Genomic DNA, 19,975 nt, shown 5'->3' with positions numbered 1-19,975 from the left:
ACGTGCAGCAGTCCGCTTCTTTTTTTTTTGATGAATAAGGAATTTCATTCAAGAACAACCAATCCAAACTACAAAGATATTCCAATTACAAGCCTTCTCAAGAGGCCAAGACTTAGCCACGCTGGACTTCACACTTTCTCCAAGCAAGCCAAATGCATACAACAAACAATTTGGCAAAACCAGCACTACCAAAAGAAAATCCAAAGTAGGGCTGCTCTACAAAGAAACAACAAACAGAAACCAATCTGCAGAAAAACCACGCAGGGTCTAAAATAAAAAAAAAACAAAGCAAACCAACTTCAAAGACACTACTCAACACCAATAAAACCTCTCCAAAAAGAGACCAGCCTTCAAGAAGAAGAGCAAGGCCGAAAAATAGAATAACAAGCCTGCACAGAAACTATATCAGCAAGTCAGCATGCAGATTCCACAAAGAAGCTAGACCCAGGTTCTCTCTAGTTCTTGAAAACTTTCCCTTCCCAACAATTCTTGACCTCACCTCCCAAATTATCTTCTTCAAAAGCTGCTCCTCAGTATTAGGTTGACCAGAATGCATTAGCTCATTCCTAGTGCACCATAAATTGTAGATAACAGAACCTAGAACCAATCTGCTAAGAAAACCTTTAAGAGACTTTTTCATCCACTCTTGAATTCCTTTCTGCAGAAACTCATCCCAAATAATTGGAATATTGTCCACTCCACATCGAGCCATACAGAATTTCCAGATTCTATAGCTAAAACTGCATTCAAAGAACAAATGCCCCCTACTTTCAACTTGATTATGACAAAACAGACACTTAATATCACCTTGAAACCCCCATTTAAGCAACCTTTCACCTGTTACAAGTCTATCTTGTATAGCAAGCCACAAAATGAAAGCATGCTTGGGAATGGCATATGAGAACCAAACCAATTTCCACCAGGCAATTTCCTCTTTCTTCTCTCTCAGCAATTCCCAAGTTTCTGAACTAACAAATGTTCCCTTCCTAGATGCAGTCCACACAGGCTTATCATAAGGAGCAAACCTAATCTCAGGAAGCCTAGCTTGGATTTCAACCAGAGCATCAGATCTGGCTGGTCTCCAATGCCATTCTCCATTAAGAATTACAGAAGAGAGTTTAGCCTCCACATTGCTTCTAGCATCATAAACAGCCCTATGGCCATAAACCTCATATAGAATACCTAAAGGATGCCATGAATCCAACCAAAGGTGAATATTCTCCCCATTTCCAACTTCAAACTTCAAGATCCTTTTAGCTATACTCCTCAACTTCAAAATCTTTCTCCAACTCCAAGAACAGGTCTGAGGAAAGCCAACACTCCAGAAACTCCTCCCTTTCAACAAATTTTCTCTCACCCAGGCCACCCAAATAGACCCTAATCTAGCAAAAAGACTCCATACATGTTTAAGCATAACAGATTGGTTCCAAGTCTCCAACTGTTTCAAGCCCAAACCTCCTTCCTTCTTAGGATAACACAGCTCTTTCCAAGAAACCTTAGCCTTTGCAGACCCTTCACTCTTCCCATTCCACAAAAACCTATTAAATTTCTATTCAATAGCCTTAATGACCTTCTTAGGCAAAATAAAGATACTAGTCCAATATACTTGCAAACTGTAAAGCACAGAAGCAGCCCGCTTCCCCATTTCCTTTCTTTTCTTCTATCTTCCTCCTCTCATCTCACGCACATCACTCTTATTTCTCCCCCTTCCTCCTTTCTTTCATCTTCTCCCTTTCTTCTCTACACACACACGCACACATGGCCGAGAGAGAGAGAGTGAACGACGGTGATATTGAGAGAGAGGAGTTGTTGCTGTGAGAAGAAGAAGAAGAGGAAGAAGAAGAAGAAAGAAAAAGAAAAAGAAAAAGAAAAAGAACGAAAGTGATGAACAAAAGTGGAATTTCTGACCCGAGAAAATGATTAAGTTTATTGCTATTAGCCTCATAGCAATTTGTGTTAATTAGTAGAATAGATAATGCATGGAATAATGTAGAATAATAAATATAGTAATAATAATATTTGTGAGATAATAATATGATAGCAATATTATTTAATGATGATATACTTATGTAATATAAGTTTTAAGTGATAAAGAGTTTAACTAATAATGTTGTTAGTGTGACAATCGATTAATATATAAAATAGGTTAATAGTATTAGAAGAATAAAGTTTAATAATAAGTTATAGTGTGGTAAATGATTAATGGTAATGATATATAAGTTGTGGTTAGAATAAATAAAAGTAGTGTGGGGAATTAAAGAGAACAAATAAGATAGAAATAATATGAGGTGTGGTAATATAGCAATTTATAAAAGATGAGGCTTTAAAATAGAAAGAGAATCTTATCCCATGCCACATGTCAAGCTGCCATTGGCAATTGGAGATACCTTATCTCCTTTGTTTTAAAAGAGAAATGCAAAAAGGCAAGCCTTTTTGGTGGGCCCCACGTGCAGCAGCCCCCTTCCCCATTTCCTTTCTTTTCTTCTATCTTCCTCCTCTCATCTCACGCACATCACTCTTATTTCTCTCCCTTCCTCGTTTCTTTCATCTTCTCCCTTTCTTCTCTACACACACACGCACACATGGCCGAGAGAGAGAGTGAACGACGGTGAGATTGAGAGAGAGGAGCTGCTGCCGTGAGAAGAAGAAGAAGGAGAGGAAAGAAAATGAAAATGAAAAAGAACAAAAGTGGAATTTCTGGCCATAGATTGTTGTTGGGTAAATCTCTAACCTTCCTCTTATGATTTTCTGTTCTATCCATTAGATTAGAAGCTTGAAATCATAATAATTTGGGGAACTTCTAATTAGGTCCGAAACTTGGGGAATTTTAATTAGAAGCCTAATTCCTAAAATTAGCTTGGGGCTTTTATGTGTTATTGATTGCTATGCATTATTCAAGTTTTGAGTTATTTAATTAATGGGTTGAAACTCTAATTTTACCTATTGGTAAAGTATGAACATAAACCCTAATTTTATATGGTTTGTTTTAATTTGGGGCTTTAGGTATGTGAACACTAGGAATGTTGTTTGAATGGGTTAATTACATTTAAAGTGTAATTAACCCTAGGCTTTCATGGGTTTAATAAAAATTGATGAATATGGGTTTAGGTTCTAATGTCATATTAGAATCATGGTAATTATTTTAAGTGTTTATGAGTATTATAAATTGGGGTAAACGACATGAGAATGGATATATATATACATGTTAGGTATGATAAGGGAGTAAATGAGTATTTAATGTAATGAGTAGTAAATAGATAAGTAGATAGAATTCATTAAGTGTGTGTTTAGTAATCAAGTTAATACATGGTGTAAGAATATGGTAACCTTGGGTGTCTTAGTGTAAAGCAATTAATTAGAATAAGACCTTAGTTGTGTTGGCTTATTTGGAGGGTCTTTGTTGCTTAGTTAAAGTCTAGGAGAGTAAGCGATGTAGTGAGAGATGCTTGTAGAATGCAAGTATCTTGGTGAAGTTTGTGTTATTAGAGCCTATAATAGAGTTTAACTATGTGTTTATCATGTAAATATATAGGTACTCGCAAGTGGGTCAAGGTTGCTAAGAGAACCCAAGTGGATCAAGGTAGGTATTTTACTTACTAGGCAAAGAGATAGTATGTTTTCAAGTGTAAAAGATGTTTTGGATGAATGATTGATACAATGTGTTTTGTGATTATATGACTATTGACGATGTTCTATTAGATGTGTTGGATGAATGTTTGATATAATGTTTCTATGAGCTTTTATGGGTTTGCAAGATAATGTGATGATTATGTTGTCATGAGTATTTCGATGGTTCGTTTGGTTTATGACATGATTCTATGATTTTATAATATGAGTTATGATAACATATGAGTTCAAGGATTTATTGACATAAACATGAACATGGCATGAGCAAATGAAACGGAAACGGGGTTCAAGTCCGGTAGTGATTGAGTATGATCTCACTACCATAGGGTTGGCCTCATGATGGAAATGGCACAAGATGATGAACATGGGCATAAGTATGCATGATTGCATGAAAATGATGATAAAGGCACGGTAAACCGACTTTACTTTGTAGATGACACAAGTAGCGGCAAGCAAAGTAAGGTTAGGGACAAATGATGTCAAAGGAAAGGTAACTGATCTTACTTTGTAGATGGCCCAAGTAGCGGCAAGCAAAGTAAGAACGGTCCTTGTTTTGTAGATGGCGCAAGTAGGGGCAAGCAAAACAAGGATTAGCCTTACTCTGTAGATGACACAAGTAGGGGCAAACAGAGTAAGGACAAGGACAAATAACGTTAAAGGAAAGGTAACTGGTCTTACTTTGTAGATGGCACAAGTAGCGGTAAGCAAAGTAAGGTTAGGGACAAATGATGTTAAAGGAAAGGTAACTGGTCTTACTTTGTAGATGGCCCAAGTAGAGGCAAGCAAAGTAAGAACGGTCCTTGCTTTGTAGATGGCACAAGTAGGGGCAAACAAAACAAGGATTGGCCTTACTCTGTAGATGGCACAAGTAGGGGCAAACAGAGTAAGGACAAGGACAAACAATGTTAAAGGAAAGATAACTGGTCTTACTTGGTAGATGGCACAAGTAGCGGCAAGCAAAGTAAGAACGGTCCTTGTTTTGTAGATGGCACAAGTAGGGGCAAGTAAAACAAGGATTGACCTTACTCTGTAGATGGCACAAGTAGAGGCAAGCAGAGTAAGGACAGGGACAAATGATACACAGAGAAACAAGAATGACAATGATGAACATGAGTTTGCATGGCATATGAATGTTATGATGATAATGATGATATATGATGCTTGCATTGTTGCTTATGATGATTTTTATGCTAGACGTATCGGTATGCATACGAGACAGGAGATGGTACCGTGCGTATGTATATCGTTATGGATAGACGATGCATGGTGACTTTCCATATGTATTATTGCCAAGCTATATAATTTGTAAGTATGTATAAAGTTAGATGGGTTAGTATGCGCATGTTCTGAGAGCGGAAGATCGGGCATACGTATACTTTCACAACTGATCTAGTATGTTTTCAAATGATGATTCTTTTTGAAAGCCTAGTGAGTTCTATACTGCTGAACGTCTCTATTTCATGCAGACAGCGGGCTCATGAAATCCACATGCATCATAGGTGGTGGTGATTCCCATGGTGCAGATAATGTTGTTGATGCAGATACAGGGACTCTAGATGATGATTAAGTGGCTATATATCTGGGTTACCATGGTGCCTGGGGCCTGGATACATTGGGTGTTTATTTTGTTGGACTAGTTGATAGTCCTCTTTTGTAGAGCATTCATGTATATGCTTAGACATTATCATTTTGTATATGGCTCGTGTCGCATCTGACACTTTTGTATAGCCATTCTTTTGTATGTAAGCTTTAATCACTTAGATGTATTAATCAGCTCTGATGTGTTATGTATGTTTAACATTATTTATACTCTGCTGCAAAGGTATGAACTATCATTGATGATGCATGTAGCTCTCTGTGTGGCATATGATATTGTCAATCAGGTTAATGCATGGATTCATGGTATACTGTGGTATCGCCATGCCACTGTGACAAGCCGCTTTGTTGTAGGTAACGCTTTTTTTTTTTTAAAAAAAATAGTCACGTTTTAATCAAGCGGGTCGTCACAAAACCAGTTTGCAGAAACTATTTTTAAAGCACAAAAGAAGACATTTTTTAACCATGTAAGATAAGATTTTTATCATGATGTAACATTTGGATATCTTTGGTGCTATGTTTTCTTAGTTGCTCATATATGCTATCTTCTTGTTTGTCATTAGGGTAAAGCAAATCCTTTGAAGATGCAATAGGGAAAATGAAAGATTTAAAAGTATACAGTATACAACGTGAATGTGAATTATGCAACTCAATATTTTCTCCCTCCCTTGTAACTCCCCATTTACTTACCAAAAGTCAAGTGCAATATGATATATCTGTTTGTAAGGATCCCAATGAGCAAGCGCTTTACTTTGATTTTGCAAGACAAGCTCTTGATGTACCATATGTAGTACAATGGATACTATATTTTCTTGTTGACTTTCTATGACCAGAAAGTTTTATATGTTATTTCCTCATGACAAAAAAAAAAAAAAACTAAAATGAAACTAATTTTCATCTAAAAGACTTGAGATCTCACAATTATATGTGATGAGATTAATTAATACTTTTCACTTGGCAAATATAGGGAATGAAAAATTGCAAATAGAATGATGCTTACCTTTAAATCTTTTTTAGAAATAATAATTGATTTTTTTTATTTTTTTTTTATATACATTTGGCAAAAGAAATGGGAAAAAAGAGAAAGTTTTGCAATTTGCTCAACTTTTGCATGTAAGTCCAACATAGAGTGAGGGGTTCCATTACTAAGAGCGTGTTTAATATTGAGTTAGGAAGTAAAACTTTTATAGTTAAAAAGAGCTTTTTAGAAAGAAAAAATAAAAAATAAAAAAAAACTTAAATTTTAAGCTTTTTTCATAATTGCATTTTGGCCATTTTTAGAGTATAAAGTTAAATTGTTTATTTATTTATTTATTTATTTTTTTTTTTTAATAAAAAATGAAAACTTTTTATTTGACACAACTTTCTAAGTTTTGAAAATGTTTTTTACCCTCTCTAGTTTAATCATAAACAAACTTTAAGTAGTTCTTTTTTTAATGCTAAGAAACATATTGTATCAATATTATATTAGGGATATCTGCGCAAAATTATATAACTAGAATTATTGCAAATTGAATAGTGCATCCTCCTGGTTAAGTTTCACGGCCTTAGGACATTTAACATGTGATTTAGAATTTTAGTTTATGTAGATTTAGTAAAAATGAGAGAGATAAAAAGATTTTATCTTGATACTATAGACTATGTCTGAAACAAGTAAAAAGAGGATTTGCATGGGTAGTCACATGAAATCATAAGTAGTTTGGTGTTAGCAACTTTGAGAATTTGTTTTCCACCTCTTATTTAGGTTGGATGTGATATATTACATCATCTTACAGGTCAAAAATTGTAAAAGTGATGCATATTTTTTGTTTGAAAAACAGTCTAGGCTTTTGTTTGGAACTTACAATAGTCTAATATTTTGCAAATAATGTATTATTGTTTAAGGATTGAAAATGCTAATTTTAGTTGCTATTTTGGTCTAGTTTCTTAAGCTAATTTTAACATATTAGCCTTTTTATTTTTCTATAATGCTTAGCTTGTTGGTAGGGGTATTCTGGTTTTTGTCTTTTTCTTTTTAGAAACTCACTCACTCGTTTAAAGTCAAGTCAAGCTATTCAGCTTAAAAGCCTACCTTTTTAAATTCCTAAAGTAATCTTTCACGTTTTTCTCACACACTCATTTCAAAACATAGAAATATAGGCGTCATATATTCTATTTATCCATTTATTCACACTATTAACGTATTGTGCTGGATACTTGTATTGTGTATTGTAGAGTTCAAGTGTTTTGATAGTTATCTATGAGCATTTGCAATACAAAAACAACAACACACACACACTCACACACACACACACACACACACACATGCACATCATCTAGATATCAATTGCAGAACTTTTCATTATCATGTTCTTCTCTTCATAATTCTTATGGATACAAATCTGCACAGGAGGTATAATAATCAATTTTGTTGTGGGAAGATGCTATCAAACTAATTCTCTTTTTAATCTCCTAATTCTCTTTTGCACTCATTTTCTAAAGCTCATGTATAAAGCTATTATGCTTAGAAACAAAAATAAATGTAGCTATTATTTATCTATTAGCATTACTATTTGTTTTGTATTATGTTGTTGGCATCGATCTACCATTTCTCCTTCATTGACAAGATTAAATGTTTACTTGCAGAGATGTCAAAGATTAAAGCCCAAATGAAAAAGGGCTGAAGTTGATGAGGTAGAAGCAAAAATGAAGCGACAGTAGCAGGAAACAGAAAGAGAAGCTTTTCGAGCTGCGCTTCAAAAGGTTACCTTCTTCTATCTAATACTTGTTTACATTTCTAGCATATCAAGTATATTTTTCTACATTGGGTTGGAGTAGTACATGATGTTGTGCACCTCCTTGCAGATGACAAAAACTGTTGGTTTAGAAGACAATCTGTGGGCTCAGAAAGAATACGATATGTTGATTGGGTCTTCTTGCTCCTATGATTGGCCTTATGAAACAAAAAGAGAAGCTTTTCGAGCAACGCTTCAAAAGGTTACATTCTTCTATCTAATACTTGTTTACATTTCTAACATATCAAGTATACTTTTCTACATTGGGTTGGAGTTGTATCTAATGGTGTGCACCTCCTTGCACATGGGTGCATGCAAGCTGCACATGGCAACATGGGGGAAGTCCACTCTGCAGAAAAAACGTGGGTGCAGAAGATTCCCACGCTATAGAGGTGAGTACAGCGCCAGACGCACTCGTCCAGCCTTGCCCGTCCGGACGCCCCTCCCTGGCCGTCTAGATGCCCGCTTGTCAGACAGATTATTAATTGATTATTTGAAGCTAAGTTCGCATGTTCTCTTGAGCCTATTTAAGTGGGACTTAGGCTCTGTTTTTCACCAAGCAAACAAACCTGAGATAGAGTGTTATATTGAGAGAGCCTTTGTGCGTCTATGTTTGTTTCATTGATGTGCTAAGAGAGTTAATGTTTATGTGCTTTAAAACCATACTCTCTTAAAGTGTTTGTATTTGTTTCAGAGCTATACTTGCGTAATCATTTGTGAAGAAGAAGTAGTCTATCGGAAGAGCCTGGTAAAAGAGTATCACTGTGGAGAAGATTCAAGAGCGTTGGAAAACAAGTTGTAGGCTTGTTATCTCTTACGGAGCTAGAACTTACTAAGGGTTGTAAGTGTCTCTTGTATGTAATCTCGTGAGTAATTTTCTTATAGTGATAATCCTGGGTTTGGCTAACTCGTAAAGGTTTTTCCTTTTAGAACGGTTTCTAAAAGGTTTCATCTTCATCACCAAAATACTTGTGTTCATTTACTTTAATGCATTACATATGTTGGTGATTGAATGTTTCTTGCTTCATAGTTTTAATTTCGCATTTAATTTGGCAAACACCTATTTACCCCCCCTCTAGGTGTGTTTGGAGTCGTTATTGTCTTTTCAATTGGTATCAGAGCAGGTTCACTCCGTGAAAGATTAATCTCCTGAGTGTAGATCTTCAACTCTATCTCTAATATGGATGCATCTCAGTTTATTGACTCTTATAATTTTAATGAACTCAAGATCAGTGCAAGATTCTTTATAATGATAATCGAAAGTTATTTAAATTGCACAAAGAATTGTCTTTGAAGTTGATTGATGTTAACTGTAGGGCTGGCAAAACATGTACCTCATATGACCCGTTTATCTTATGCATGTTTTTTTATAATAAGGTTCATCTAGGCGTCATAAAGAATAGTTACATGCATAAGATAAACGGGTACCTATTTTGTCAGCCTTAAATGTTAAGCATGTAGAAGTCTTTGGAAGATGAATTGTCTGAATCACATATCTTGATAGACACTTTGAAATATGAGAAAGAGTCTTTGAATAATGATTTGTCTAAATCACATGCCTTGATAGACACTTTAAAATTTGAGGTTTCTATGCTTGTTGAGAAGATTATATCACTTGAGAGTGACTTGAAAGTTTCTAAGGAACTCTCACAAGATTCCTTTAGTGATAATCTGAAAAGTTTTCTTTGTGTTGAAGAAACTGTTTCTAACAAGTCTAGTATAATTGATGATAAGTTGAGTGTATCTACTTCACATGCATGCTTCTAATTCTGAAAATGAGATTTTGAATGTTAAGCTGTGAATGTTGAAGAAGCTAAGGCTAATATAGCCTCCTTGGATGAGGGCAATTCCTGTTGCTTGAATAATTGTGTGAAGCCCAAATCCAAAACTTCTTCTAAGAAACAAACTCAAGCCAAGTTTTTTCCTACATGCCACCACTATTGTGAGATTGTTGGTCACATTAGACCAAACTGTTTTCAGTTGAAATCCCAAAGACCTTGGAATAATTCGGCTGCTCCAAAGAAAGAAAAACATGCAGCTGCTGCAACTCCTCAAGGTAAGGAAGGTAAGAAAATGTTTGTTAAAATTTATGCATCTTAACCTAAGCCTAGAGTTGTGCATCCTCCTAGACATGTACCTTCTCAAAGGTTTGTTCCTACATGTCATCATTGTGGTAAGGTTGGTCACATTCGACCAAAGTGTTTTCATCTTAAACATGTGCATAAAAATGAGAATTCGTACTCTAGAAAAGATTATGATGGGATATTCATGATGATGAAGAAAATGTTATCTAGGTTAGATGAGATTGAGAAGCATAAAAAATCTGGACCTATGATCACTCAAAGTTGGGTTAGGAAGGATGATACTACTCACCCATTTAGGGGGAGTGGTTATGAGCTCACCATTGGTTAGGCGAGTCTTTCACATGCCTAGGATTGTTATCTTACATTCTTTGCTTATCCTAGTGCATGTTGTTTTGTTTTGCTTTGCTTTTTTCTTTGTGAGCATTTATGTTTTGATAATTTCAAAAAGACAAAAATATTTTGTTTTGGTTTGTCATATGCTCCTTGATAGTCCATTAATTTTTCATGTTTCTTTCTTGGTTCATTATGTTTTAGAATGTTCTTAATAGGCATGAGATGAAGATTTGCTCTTTGGACTAGTTTTGTGGTTACCTAAGCCTAAGCTTATGTGAGTGACACCCTGTAAATTTTATAGATTTAAAATAGAATTTTAAAGCATTTTTATGTGTATTATAAGTGCTATTATTTATAGATAAATAATTATTAGAGAAAATTACAGTTTACCCGCCCAAAGTTGATAGTGTTTTTCAATTCGAACACCAAAATTTTAATTTTTGCAATCCACCCCCACAAAGTTCCAATTTTTTTTTCAATTCGACCAATATTATCCCAAAATTCTCATATTGCCCATAATTTTAATTTTTTCTTTAAAAAAAAAAAAAAAAAATTGGGGATGCAAAAATGGCCAGATGGCCACTCCGAATTTTTTTTTAAAAATTTTTTATAAAAAATAAAATAAATAAAAATTAAGGGCAATAAGCTTATGTGAGTGACACCCTGTAAATTTTATAGATTTAAAATAGAATTTTAAAGCATTTTTATGTGTATTATAAGTGCTATTATTTATAGATAAATAATTATTAGAGAAAATTACAGTTTACCCGCTCAAAGTTGATAGTGTTTTTCAATTCGAACACCAAAATTTTAATTTTTGCAATCCACCCCCACAAAGTTCCAATTTTTTTTTCAATTCGACCAATATTATCCCAAAATTCTCATATTGCCCATAATTTTAATTTTTTCTTTAAAAAAAAAAAAAAAAAAAATTGGGGATGCAAAAATGGCCAGATGGCCACTCCGAATTTTTTCTTAAAAATTTTTTATAAAAAATAAAATAAATAAAAATTAAGGGCAATAAAGAAAGTTTTGGATACAATTTGTCAAATTGCAAAAATTTGAAATTTTGGAGGGGTGGATTGCAAAAATTAAAACTTTAGTGTTCGAATTGAAAAATATTGTCAACTTTGAGAGGTAAAATGTAATTTTTCCTTATTATATATATATATATATATATATATATATATATATATATCGTTAAAATAGGACTTGTGAGGGATTTTTTTTTCCCTTAACCTATTCACTCTTTTAGAACCTAAAAGATATTTAACTGTTTATCTAAAAAAAATCTCATATTCACTGTGGCCTACAAGAAAGGATATGTCCACGGGTCTTTCTTCCATTTTCTTCCCTGACACTTGTAACTCATGAAACATTCTTTTATAGCCACTTGGAATATACTCACCTTCTCTTTGGCTATTTTAGATAAGCCAAAACTCTTATCTTTCCTCACGTACTCATAAACTTATCTCAAAATTTTCTTTCAAACTTGGCACATCAACGTTGACTAATTTCTCAAGGTAAGAAATTTCTGCTCTTTTTTCCTGTTTATCATTCTATCACCTTGAGAATGTTTTTATTTCTTGCTTGATATGAGTTGAATATATAGATATTTATGTCAATTTTCTATATTCCTCCTCCTAAGTTTGATTCATGTTTATTATTGTTTTATATTTCACATTGGTATTTGGATCATGAGAATTCTAGTGGAAATTTATGGGTTAATGGAGTTTTGAGGTTTGATTTTTGATTTTTGTATTCATTGGGTTTTTGTTTAGGATTTCTATTGGATAATTGTTTTAAGAATTCTGTAAAAGGCTTATTATATGAATATATTGTTGTTGGGTATGAGTTCTGTAGATTTTATATATCACGTTCCAAAAAAAAAAAAACTGTTTATATATTGGGAAAAATCCATTTTACCCCCTGAAGTTTCAGGTGTTTTTCAATTTGAACCCCAAAGTTTAAAAATTGATAATGTACCTCCTTAATGTTTCAAAAATTTTCAATTTAAACATTCCGTTACAAATTTTCGTCAAATTGAACGGAAATCTATAAAATTACTTAATTTAGGTTTTTTTTTTTATATTTTAATTTCCGTCAAATTTAACGAAAATTAGTAACGGAAGGTTTAAATTGAAATTTTTTGAAACATTAGGGGGTACATTGCCAATTTTTAAACTTTTGAATTTAAATTGAAAAAACCTTAAAACTTCAGGGGGTAAAGTAAATTCCCCCCCCCCCCCCCCACCCCCCTAATCTAGGTGTGTTTGGAGTCGTTATTGTATTTTCAATTGTAATATTAGAGAGTATAGGTGTTTGAAAGGTTTAATGAAATCATGAAATATTTTGTTACGATTCTAGTGTCTTATGTGGGTTAAATCTAATCTTGACCATGTGTATATAAATTCTTTGACACCATTCCCTTGCACTCTGGTTTTCAAGGGTGAGTTTTCTCCGAGATTTGTATCATTTGGTATCAGAGTTAGCCATTACGTTGAGTATGGAATATAATGAGTTGCTGCTTTCTGGTTGAGTCATGAAGGAGGCGACCTATAGGCCGGATTAAAATATCTTGGTACTATGTATGAACAGAGCATTAAGTCATTAAATATTGATAGATGTGTGGAGCCGCCAAAAGAAAAATGGCTACCATCAGGTTAGTGTCAATAGAATTGACCGTCGTGGACATCGACTACGGAACGTGGTGGTATGTTACGATTCTAGTGTCTCATGTGGGTTAAGTCTAATCTTGACCATGTGTATATAAGCTCTTGGACACCATTCTTTTGCAAGCTAATTTTCAAGAATGAGTTATACCCAAGGTTTATATCATGTTCACTAAAAAATATCATTTAATATGGGTAGAAGAATATTTTATTTTTATTCATGATGTTGTAATCTTAGAGAGTATTGTTGTTTGAAAGGTTTAACGAAATCATGAAATGGCCATATTTCCCATAGTTTGAGTTATCTCACTTGTCACATTTTTAGGGTCCTTAATTCACGCTCTTAAGTTTGGCATTGTGATTTTATAGATAAAAAAAATGCGATTTTTAGCTAAATAGTTGAAAATAGACCGTTTGAAATTGCAGTTTTTAAAAAAATTGTGATTTGAAAACGTAAATATGTCTTCTCAAATTGCAGGTAATGAGATTTTTTTTTTTTTTAGAACACAAAATTTTAAAGGGTAAATTGAGATTTTGATAAAAAAAAACTTAAGGTCTGTTTGAGATTGGGGTTTCATTTAGTGTGATTTTAAAAATTGCATTTTTGAAATCGTAAAGGAGTTTGGTAAAACATGTTAAAAAGTTTCTTTATTTTCTTATCAAATATTTGTTATGCAAAATTGTGATTTTCGTATAAATTCGTGTCTTTTCAAATAAGCACTTCCTAATTTGCTTATAAAAATTGTATATTTTTTTTCCTATTTTAGATTAAGTATTTTTAAATTGTAATGTCAAACGCCTTATATTTTACAATATCTTTTAAAAATGCAAATTATTCGCACATAATCACAATTCTAAACGTGCCCTTATGTTACCTTAGATATTTGATGCAAGATGTCGTATTCGGGCCCAAAGGCCCACCATAATCGCAAAGCCCATAGCAATACCGAAGCGCTTGCGCAAGCGTCTGGCGGCTGATCTTTCATCACCATTTCACTGTGTACGAGCCGTCGTATCTTTCATGCTTTGCAGGAATTTTTCTTCTGTGACAAAAAGGTATCTCCCCCACATTCAGACCTCGTCATTTACACCTTTTCTTTTTTCCCTCATTCTCTGAATTCAGATTGAATCGCACAAAATGCCTGGGCTAACCTGCAACTCGTGCAACCAAGAGTTCAACGACGATGCGGAGCAAAAGCTACATTACAAGTCTGAATGGCACCGCTACAATCTCAAGCGCAAGGTCTCCCTCTTTTCCTACTTAGATACGTTTACATAGGTCGCTTATTGATGGTTATTAGGATTAGGGTTTAGTCGCCGAAGATCTGTTCTATTCTTTTTCTTCTAATTTTTTTTTGTGATTTTTTCAATTGCTCTACCTCTACGCTAAATATTTTCTCTGATAGACGGTAAGAGAAAATAGGAATTCAATTTTATATATTATTTTGAGAAAATGATTAAAATTTGCGCTTTTCTGAGACTTTATATTTATATTGAGCTGATGGATTTGGTCTTCGGGGGCAGAGCAGTTTTGACTGTCAGATAAGAAATTCTGTTTTGTTTTCCTTAGGGTTTTCTTGTCAACCAAACAGGGATTGGAAAATCCGTTATTATTATACTTCATATGTATAACTGTTTCTTCATTTTCGTGTTCTTCTGGTATAATATAAAGTTATAGTTCGCGTTATTTCATATGTATCGGAATTTTTTTTGAGGGAAAATCTACATGTAAAATTTTGGTTTGTTTTAGATTTTTTATCTTTCTTTTATTTGAATGTATAAGTCGGTGATTGCTTAATTGTTTGAAGGTATTTTTTGAGATAAAAGTCACTGGAACCTATCATTTGTCATGGGCATTAGGTGACACTAATCTTGGTTAGAACAAGAGATAAATATTTGTATTATAAGTAATTCAATCTTGTAAGAAAGCACAAAGAGGGTGCAACCCAACTACACAAGAAGTATACAGGAGAGACACTCACTTAGGGGACAAAAAAGAACATAAATCCAAAAATTCCAAAAAATTAGAAAAGTGAGAACTACTATAGTAATCATTCACTATTCTTACAAAATCTTCAAAGTTTGAGGAGTTACATTTTCTCTAGATACACCACATCACACAAAGAGGGGGCCATTCTCCAAGCTTTTAAATTGTAGTGGCTACCAAACTAGCCTCCTCAACTCGCCAATAACTCCACCACCCGTTGGGGGGCATTACCCACTCTATCTCAAAAAGAACAAAATCTGAAACCTACAGGCTACAAATCTCTAGCTACTTCAAAATGGAACAGAAGATGATCAATGGATTCACCGCTCTTCCTTACACAAATACCAGTCCATTACTATGACATACCTTCTTCTTAGATTATCCAAGGTTAAGATTCTCCCTAATGTTGCTTCCAAAACAAAGAAAGCCATTGTCGAAGGTGCCTTGCTTCTCCAAGTGCTCTTCCAAGAAAAGAATAGCCATTGGGGCACTAAGCACATGATAGAAAGCTCTAACCTCGAATATCCTCGCCTCCTCGTCTCAGCCCAATAGAGTACAAGAGGTTGAAGAATGAGGTAACCAACTCCATCTCCAAATCATGCATGACTCTGATGAAGGTAACATTCGACTGGCATGAGTCATTTGAAAATTGCATATGGCCTGCAACATGCCTCCTTAAAGCGAGCAATGCTAAACAACAACGGGAAGGTTTCCTTCAATGTCATATCTCCAACCTACAGGTTTTACAAAAAATCGGATCCTAGACCCGTCTCCTGCCTCAAATCTCACAAATATATAAAAATCCCCCACCCCCTCCTAATGTTTTTCCACACCCCCATCGTAGGACCCATGCACTGGATTGGAGTTCCACTCACCCCACAAGCTCTCGTAATTAGCTTTCACCACCACTCTCCACAAACCTCCCTTTCCATGGTGTAACGTCAAAGTCATTTCCCCAAAGGAGTCTTCTTCCTCTTCTCGACATTGCCAAACACCTCTTCATTCCATTTTTTCAAATCAAGTTTTAAGGCTTTTAGTTTTCGAGCCAAGACAAAACTATGGGATCCTTCAAAGCTATAAGACTGCCATGGCTGATTCACCCTCTCCACAAAAGCCTCGATTTAAGCCACATATTTTCAGACTTAAAATGAAGTTTGAGCTAAAACATAACATGATAATTTCCATGCTGGACAAAAAGTGTTTGAACAAAGTTTTGTGTTATTTCTTTAGTGATATTAAATCTTGCTAAAATGAAGGAAACATGCATTTATTGTGGGAAATTGGGATCGTTAACGCATTTTGTATTGCAATCTGAAGTGTGTCTTTGTGGAATTAATTTCTGAGAATAAGAACTTCTAAATGACGTACGTATTTCTTTTGTATTTAATAAATATACAGTTTTTGTGCATCAGTATTTCTGGAAGAAACAGGTAGAACCCCAATAGTTTATGAAGCTGATAGTGTTAATTTCTCTCTGTTGAAGTTTTATTCACTGGCAACCATTGCTTGATGTTGTTTCATGCTCACTTGTCATCATTGGCTAAGTTCTTATCTAAACTTATAAATTAGCAACGTAAGCAACTATTTCCGGTACTTCAACATTATAGCTCATAAAAGACAATTGTAGCTGCCAGGAGATTGTTGAATGCTCAAAAGGTATAATTTAATGCCCAAATAAGTTTAGTCAGTAAATCTTAATTTCTGGTCTGAGAAATAATTTTCTGGTATTCTTTGATTGTTTTGCAAGTGAAATTTTATGCAGTCACACACCTGTTTGATGAGCTCAAATCCAAATTGTTTATTCTCTTAAAAAAATAAAGGTAGCTGGAGTGCCTGGAGTGACTGAAGCATTGTTTCTAGCTAGACAATCTGCGCTTGCTCAAGAGAAAAGCCAGTCAAGTGAAACTCCAATGCTCTACAGTTGTGGTCTTTGTGGGAAAGGATATAGAAGTTCTAAGGCTCATGCTCAGCATCTTAATTCACGAAGTCACATCATGCGGGCTTCTCAAGGAACAAACCAACAAGAAGAGGAGAAGGCAATAATTAAGCCACTTTCCCGACGTGTTGTGAATAAGCCATCCCATCAAAGGGCGATAAACAATGAAGGAAGTGAAGAAAGCGAAGATGAGTGGGTGGAGGTTGATCCCGAAGAAGAGTTGGTTGGTGAGGCCACTAAGTCCTTAACTGAATTGAATGTACATGAGCTTGCCTCTGACAATGATATGGATGATGATGACTCTGAGGAGGAGTTGGATCCATCTTGTTGCTTTATGTGTGATCTAGAGCATGATACCATAGAGAGCTGCATGGTTCACATGCACAAGCAGCATGGGTTCTTCATTCCCGATGTTGAGTATCTAAAGGATCCAAAAGGACTCCTTACTTATCTTGGCCTTAAGGTACTGAAGCACATGCTATGTTCTTTCTTGTTATAGATCCTTATTTTCATTTTTTTTTTTAGTTAGGATTTGATTTCATATCTTTGTTCTCTATTTTTTTTTTCTTTCCAGGTCAAGAGAGATTATATGTGCCTGTACTGCAATGACCGCTGTCACCCTTTTAACAGTTTGGAAGCAGTTAGGAAGCATATGGTGGCAAAGAGTCATTGCAGAGTACATTATGGTGATGGTGATGATGAGGAGGAAGCAGAGTTAGAAGAATTCTATGATTATAGCAGCAGGTTTTTATCCTTTCTGATGACTCAGCCTCTATGATATTCTTGTAGACCGTCTTTTTCTTTGTTCATTATTAACACTTATTCTAGTTATATAGGTTAATTATATCTAAGCTCACATGTTTTTTTCTTTCTCCTTTTTTCGGTTACAGTTATGCGGATGGGCATGGAAAACAGCTGGTTGCTTCAAGTGATGTGGAGAACAATGTAGAACTTGGGATTGGTGGAGCTGAGCTAATCATAACCAGAAGATCTGACGAGGGTATATCAACAAAATCACTTGGCTCCCGGGAATATTTGCGCTACTATCGCCAGAAACCACGACCCTCACCCTTGAACAATGTGGCGATTACTGCAGCTCTTGCCGCAAGGTTTGCATTTGCTCCCCTTATGTCAGCCCTGTGTCTGTAGGAAAACACATGGCCTTGGCCTTTTCATAAGCAACAAAGCCAACAAGAAATGAAATCAAATGATGAAAATATTGAATTGTATTTTGATTTCAGGTATAGGAGCATGGGGTTGGCTACTGTGCAGTCGAGAGAACAGATGGTGAGGATGAAAGTGATGAAACAAATGAATAGGTCGGGAGTGGAGGCCATGCGCACCAAGATTGGAATGAAGAGCAATGTCATCCGGAACCTGCCCAAGAATGTCACACACTAGTTCTAGGCCAACCCTTTTTCTTATTCAAGTAATGTACTCTGTTGAAATTAAGTTTGTATCCTATGAACTTGCACTTCTTATTTCCTCTGCAATGTGGGATTTGCTCAGACATGGTTGGATTGATCCACAATATGCTATCAAAGAACAAGTTCACAGCCTTGTTTTCTCCTGGGTGAGAAGTAATTTACTTAATACTTGTTGATGCTTCTTAAAGGCTGTTGGGTTATGATGCTGCCTGCAAACCTACTTATCCTCCAGTAATTTGACTGGGTTGGGGTGAGGTCAAGCAGAGTATTATATCTCTGGCAATCTGAAGAAGGAAACGTTCTTGCTAGTTTAGTTTAAAATCAACATAATTTATGGGTACATGATCAAATAGTTGATCTTCTGTCTCATCTTCTTGATATTTATTTGTTGTGTTTCTATTGAATTGTTTTGTACCGACCGGGGTGGGGGGGTCGTTGGGGAATATGATGAAGTACTCGATCTTCTTTCCCTTCCTTGATATATATATATATTTTCTTCTTCTGAGCTCCCCTCGATATTCGTTTCTTATGTATCTACTAGATTGTTTTCTATTTAGGGGGTGTTCAAATCAAAAGAATGATCTTAAACGAAAATCGTAGAAAAATGTACTATTTGAAAGTGCGTTTTTTTAATTGTAATTTTAAAAGTTAAACTACAATTTTACCAAACACTTAACTGTATTTTTAAAAATTATATTTTTAAGTTACACGTTTTAAAATAGTTATTTTAAATCCAACATTTTAAAATTGTAAATCCAAATTGTGGCATCGTGGGGATGTGTGCAGACTCAGCGAGTTTGAACTAATTTTATGATTGTAGTTGCTATACAAGTAAAAATTATATAAGGCCAAATCTTAATTTAATAAATTGGGTTCAAAGAATTTTCTAACCAATTTAAAGAAAAGCTTTATCTCAAGAGAAATGTTACTCAACATTCCAAAGTGTCAATCTCTTAGTATTTTCTTTGTTTTTTGTTTCTTTAAAAACAAGTGAATGTGAATGTGTTAGAGCACTCCTAGCAGTCTCACCAAAATCATTTTTTGATTATTTTGATGAGTCAATTTAGCAAAAGTGATTTAAATTTTCACTTTTCAAACTCACAATTTTAACTAAAATAAATGGTGAGTAAATAGTACTAACTAACTCACCAAATGAATAAAAATAGTATAAATTTTCTATTTCCTTCCCTAATCTTTGAAAAAAGTTAATATATATATATATATATATATATATATATATAAAGAAGTATTTGAAAAGGAATATTTAAATAGAATAATGAAAGTTGATAGTTAAAATAGTGAAGCTGCTGAGGGTGCTTTAAAAAAGTGGGTAGTTAAAATAGAAAAAAATGTACTTTTAGTTATTTTGGTGAGTAAATATAGACAAAAATACTAGAAAATAGATACTCGAGAATGATGAATAACGTTTCTTACAATGATATATATCTCACCAATATTTTACTATTATTTCACTATATTGATGTGATAGTGATAATTCATCTTTAGAAAGACCTATTAAAATCTTCAAGGGAAAACTTA

The 19,975-nt window shown here is 34.4% G+C and overlaps 1 protein-coding gene across 2 annotated transcripts; it reads left to right on the top strand.

Moving 5' to 3' along the window:
• The first annotated feature begins 11,850 nt into the window (after positions 1–11,850).
• LOC132189205 (Zinc finger protein 622) lies at positions 11,851–18,567 on the top strand. 2 transcript variants are annotated; one of them, XM_059603815.2, is made up of 7 exons: positions 11,851–11,937; positions 13,967–14,086; positions 14,210–14,329; positions 16,894–17,472; positions 17,584–17,753; positions 17,900–18,118; positions 18,251–18,567. In XM_059603815.2, the coding sequence occupies exons 3-7, from the start codon at positions 14,225–14,227 to the stop codon at positions 18,408–18,410; spliced, it is 1,233 nt and encodes a 410-aa protein (XP_059459798.2). In that variant the 5' UTR covers positions 11,851–11,937; positions 13,967–14,086; positions 14,210–14,224; the 3' UTR covers positions 18,411–18,567. The 2 variants fall into 2 exon arrangements, with proteins under 2 accessions (XP_059459798.2, XP_059459797.2); XM_059603814.2 differs by having other exon boundaries at positions 13,967–14,142.
• The last annotated feature ends 1,408 nt before the right edge of the window (positions 18,568–19,975 follow it).

This window comes from Corylus avellana, chromosome 9 (assembly GCF_965113065.1).
Source record: "Corylus avellana chromosome 9, dhCorAvel1.hap1.2, whole genome shotgun sequence".
NCBI classification, from domain to species: Eukaryota; Viridiplantae; Streptophyta; class Magnoliopsida; order Fagales; family Betulaceae; genus Corylus; species Corylus avellana.
This window is presented reverse-complemented; position numbering and strand designations above follow the sequence as displayed.

What these genes read in the sequence shown, in the direction of transcription:
- LOC132189205 (XM_059603815.2), top strand. Translation starts at nt 14,225, where the DNA reads ATGCCTGGGCTAACCTGCAACTCGTGCAACCAAGAGTTCAACGACGAT. An exon ending in TTCTATGATTATAGCAGCAG is followed by an intron (nt 17,754 to 17,899) that starts GTTTTTATCCTT and finishes TTTCGGTTACAG; the next exon opens with TTATGCGGATGGGCATGGAA. An exon ending in ACTGCAGCTCTTGCCGCAAG is followed by an intron (nt 18,119 to 18,250) that starts GTTTGCATTTGC and finishes TTTTGATTTCAG; the next exon opens with GTATAGGAGCATGGGGTTGG.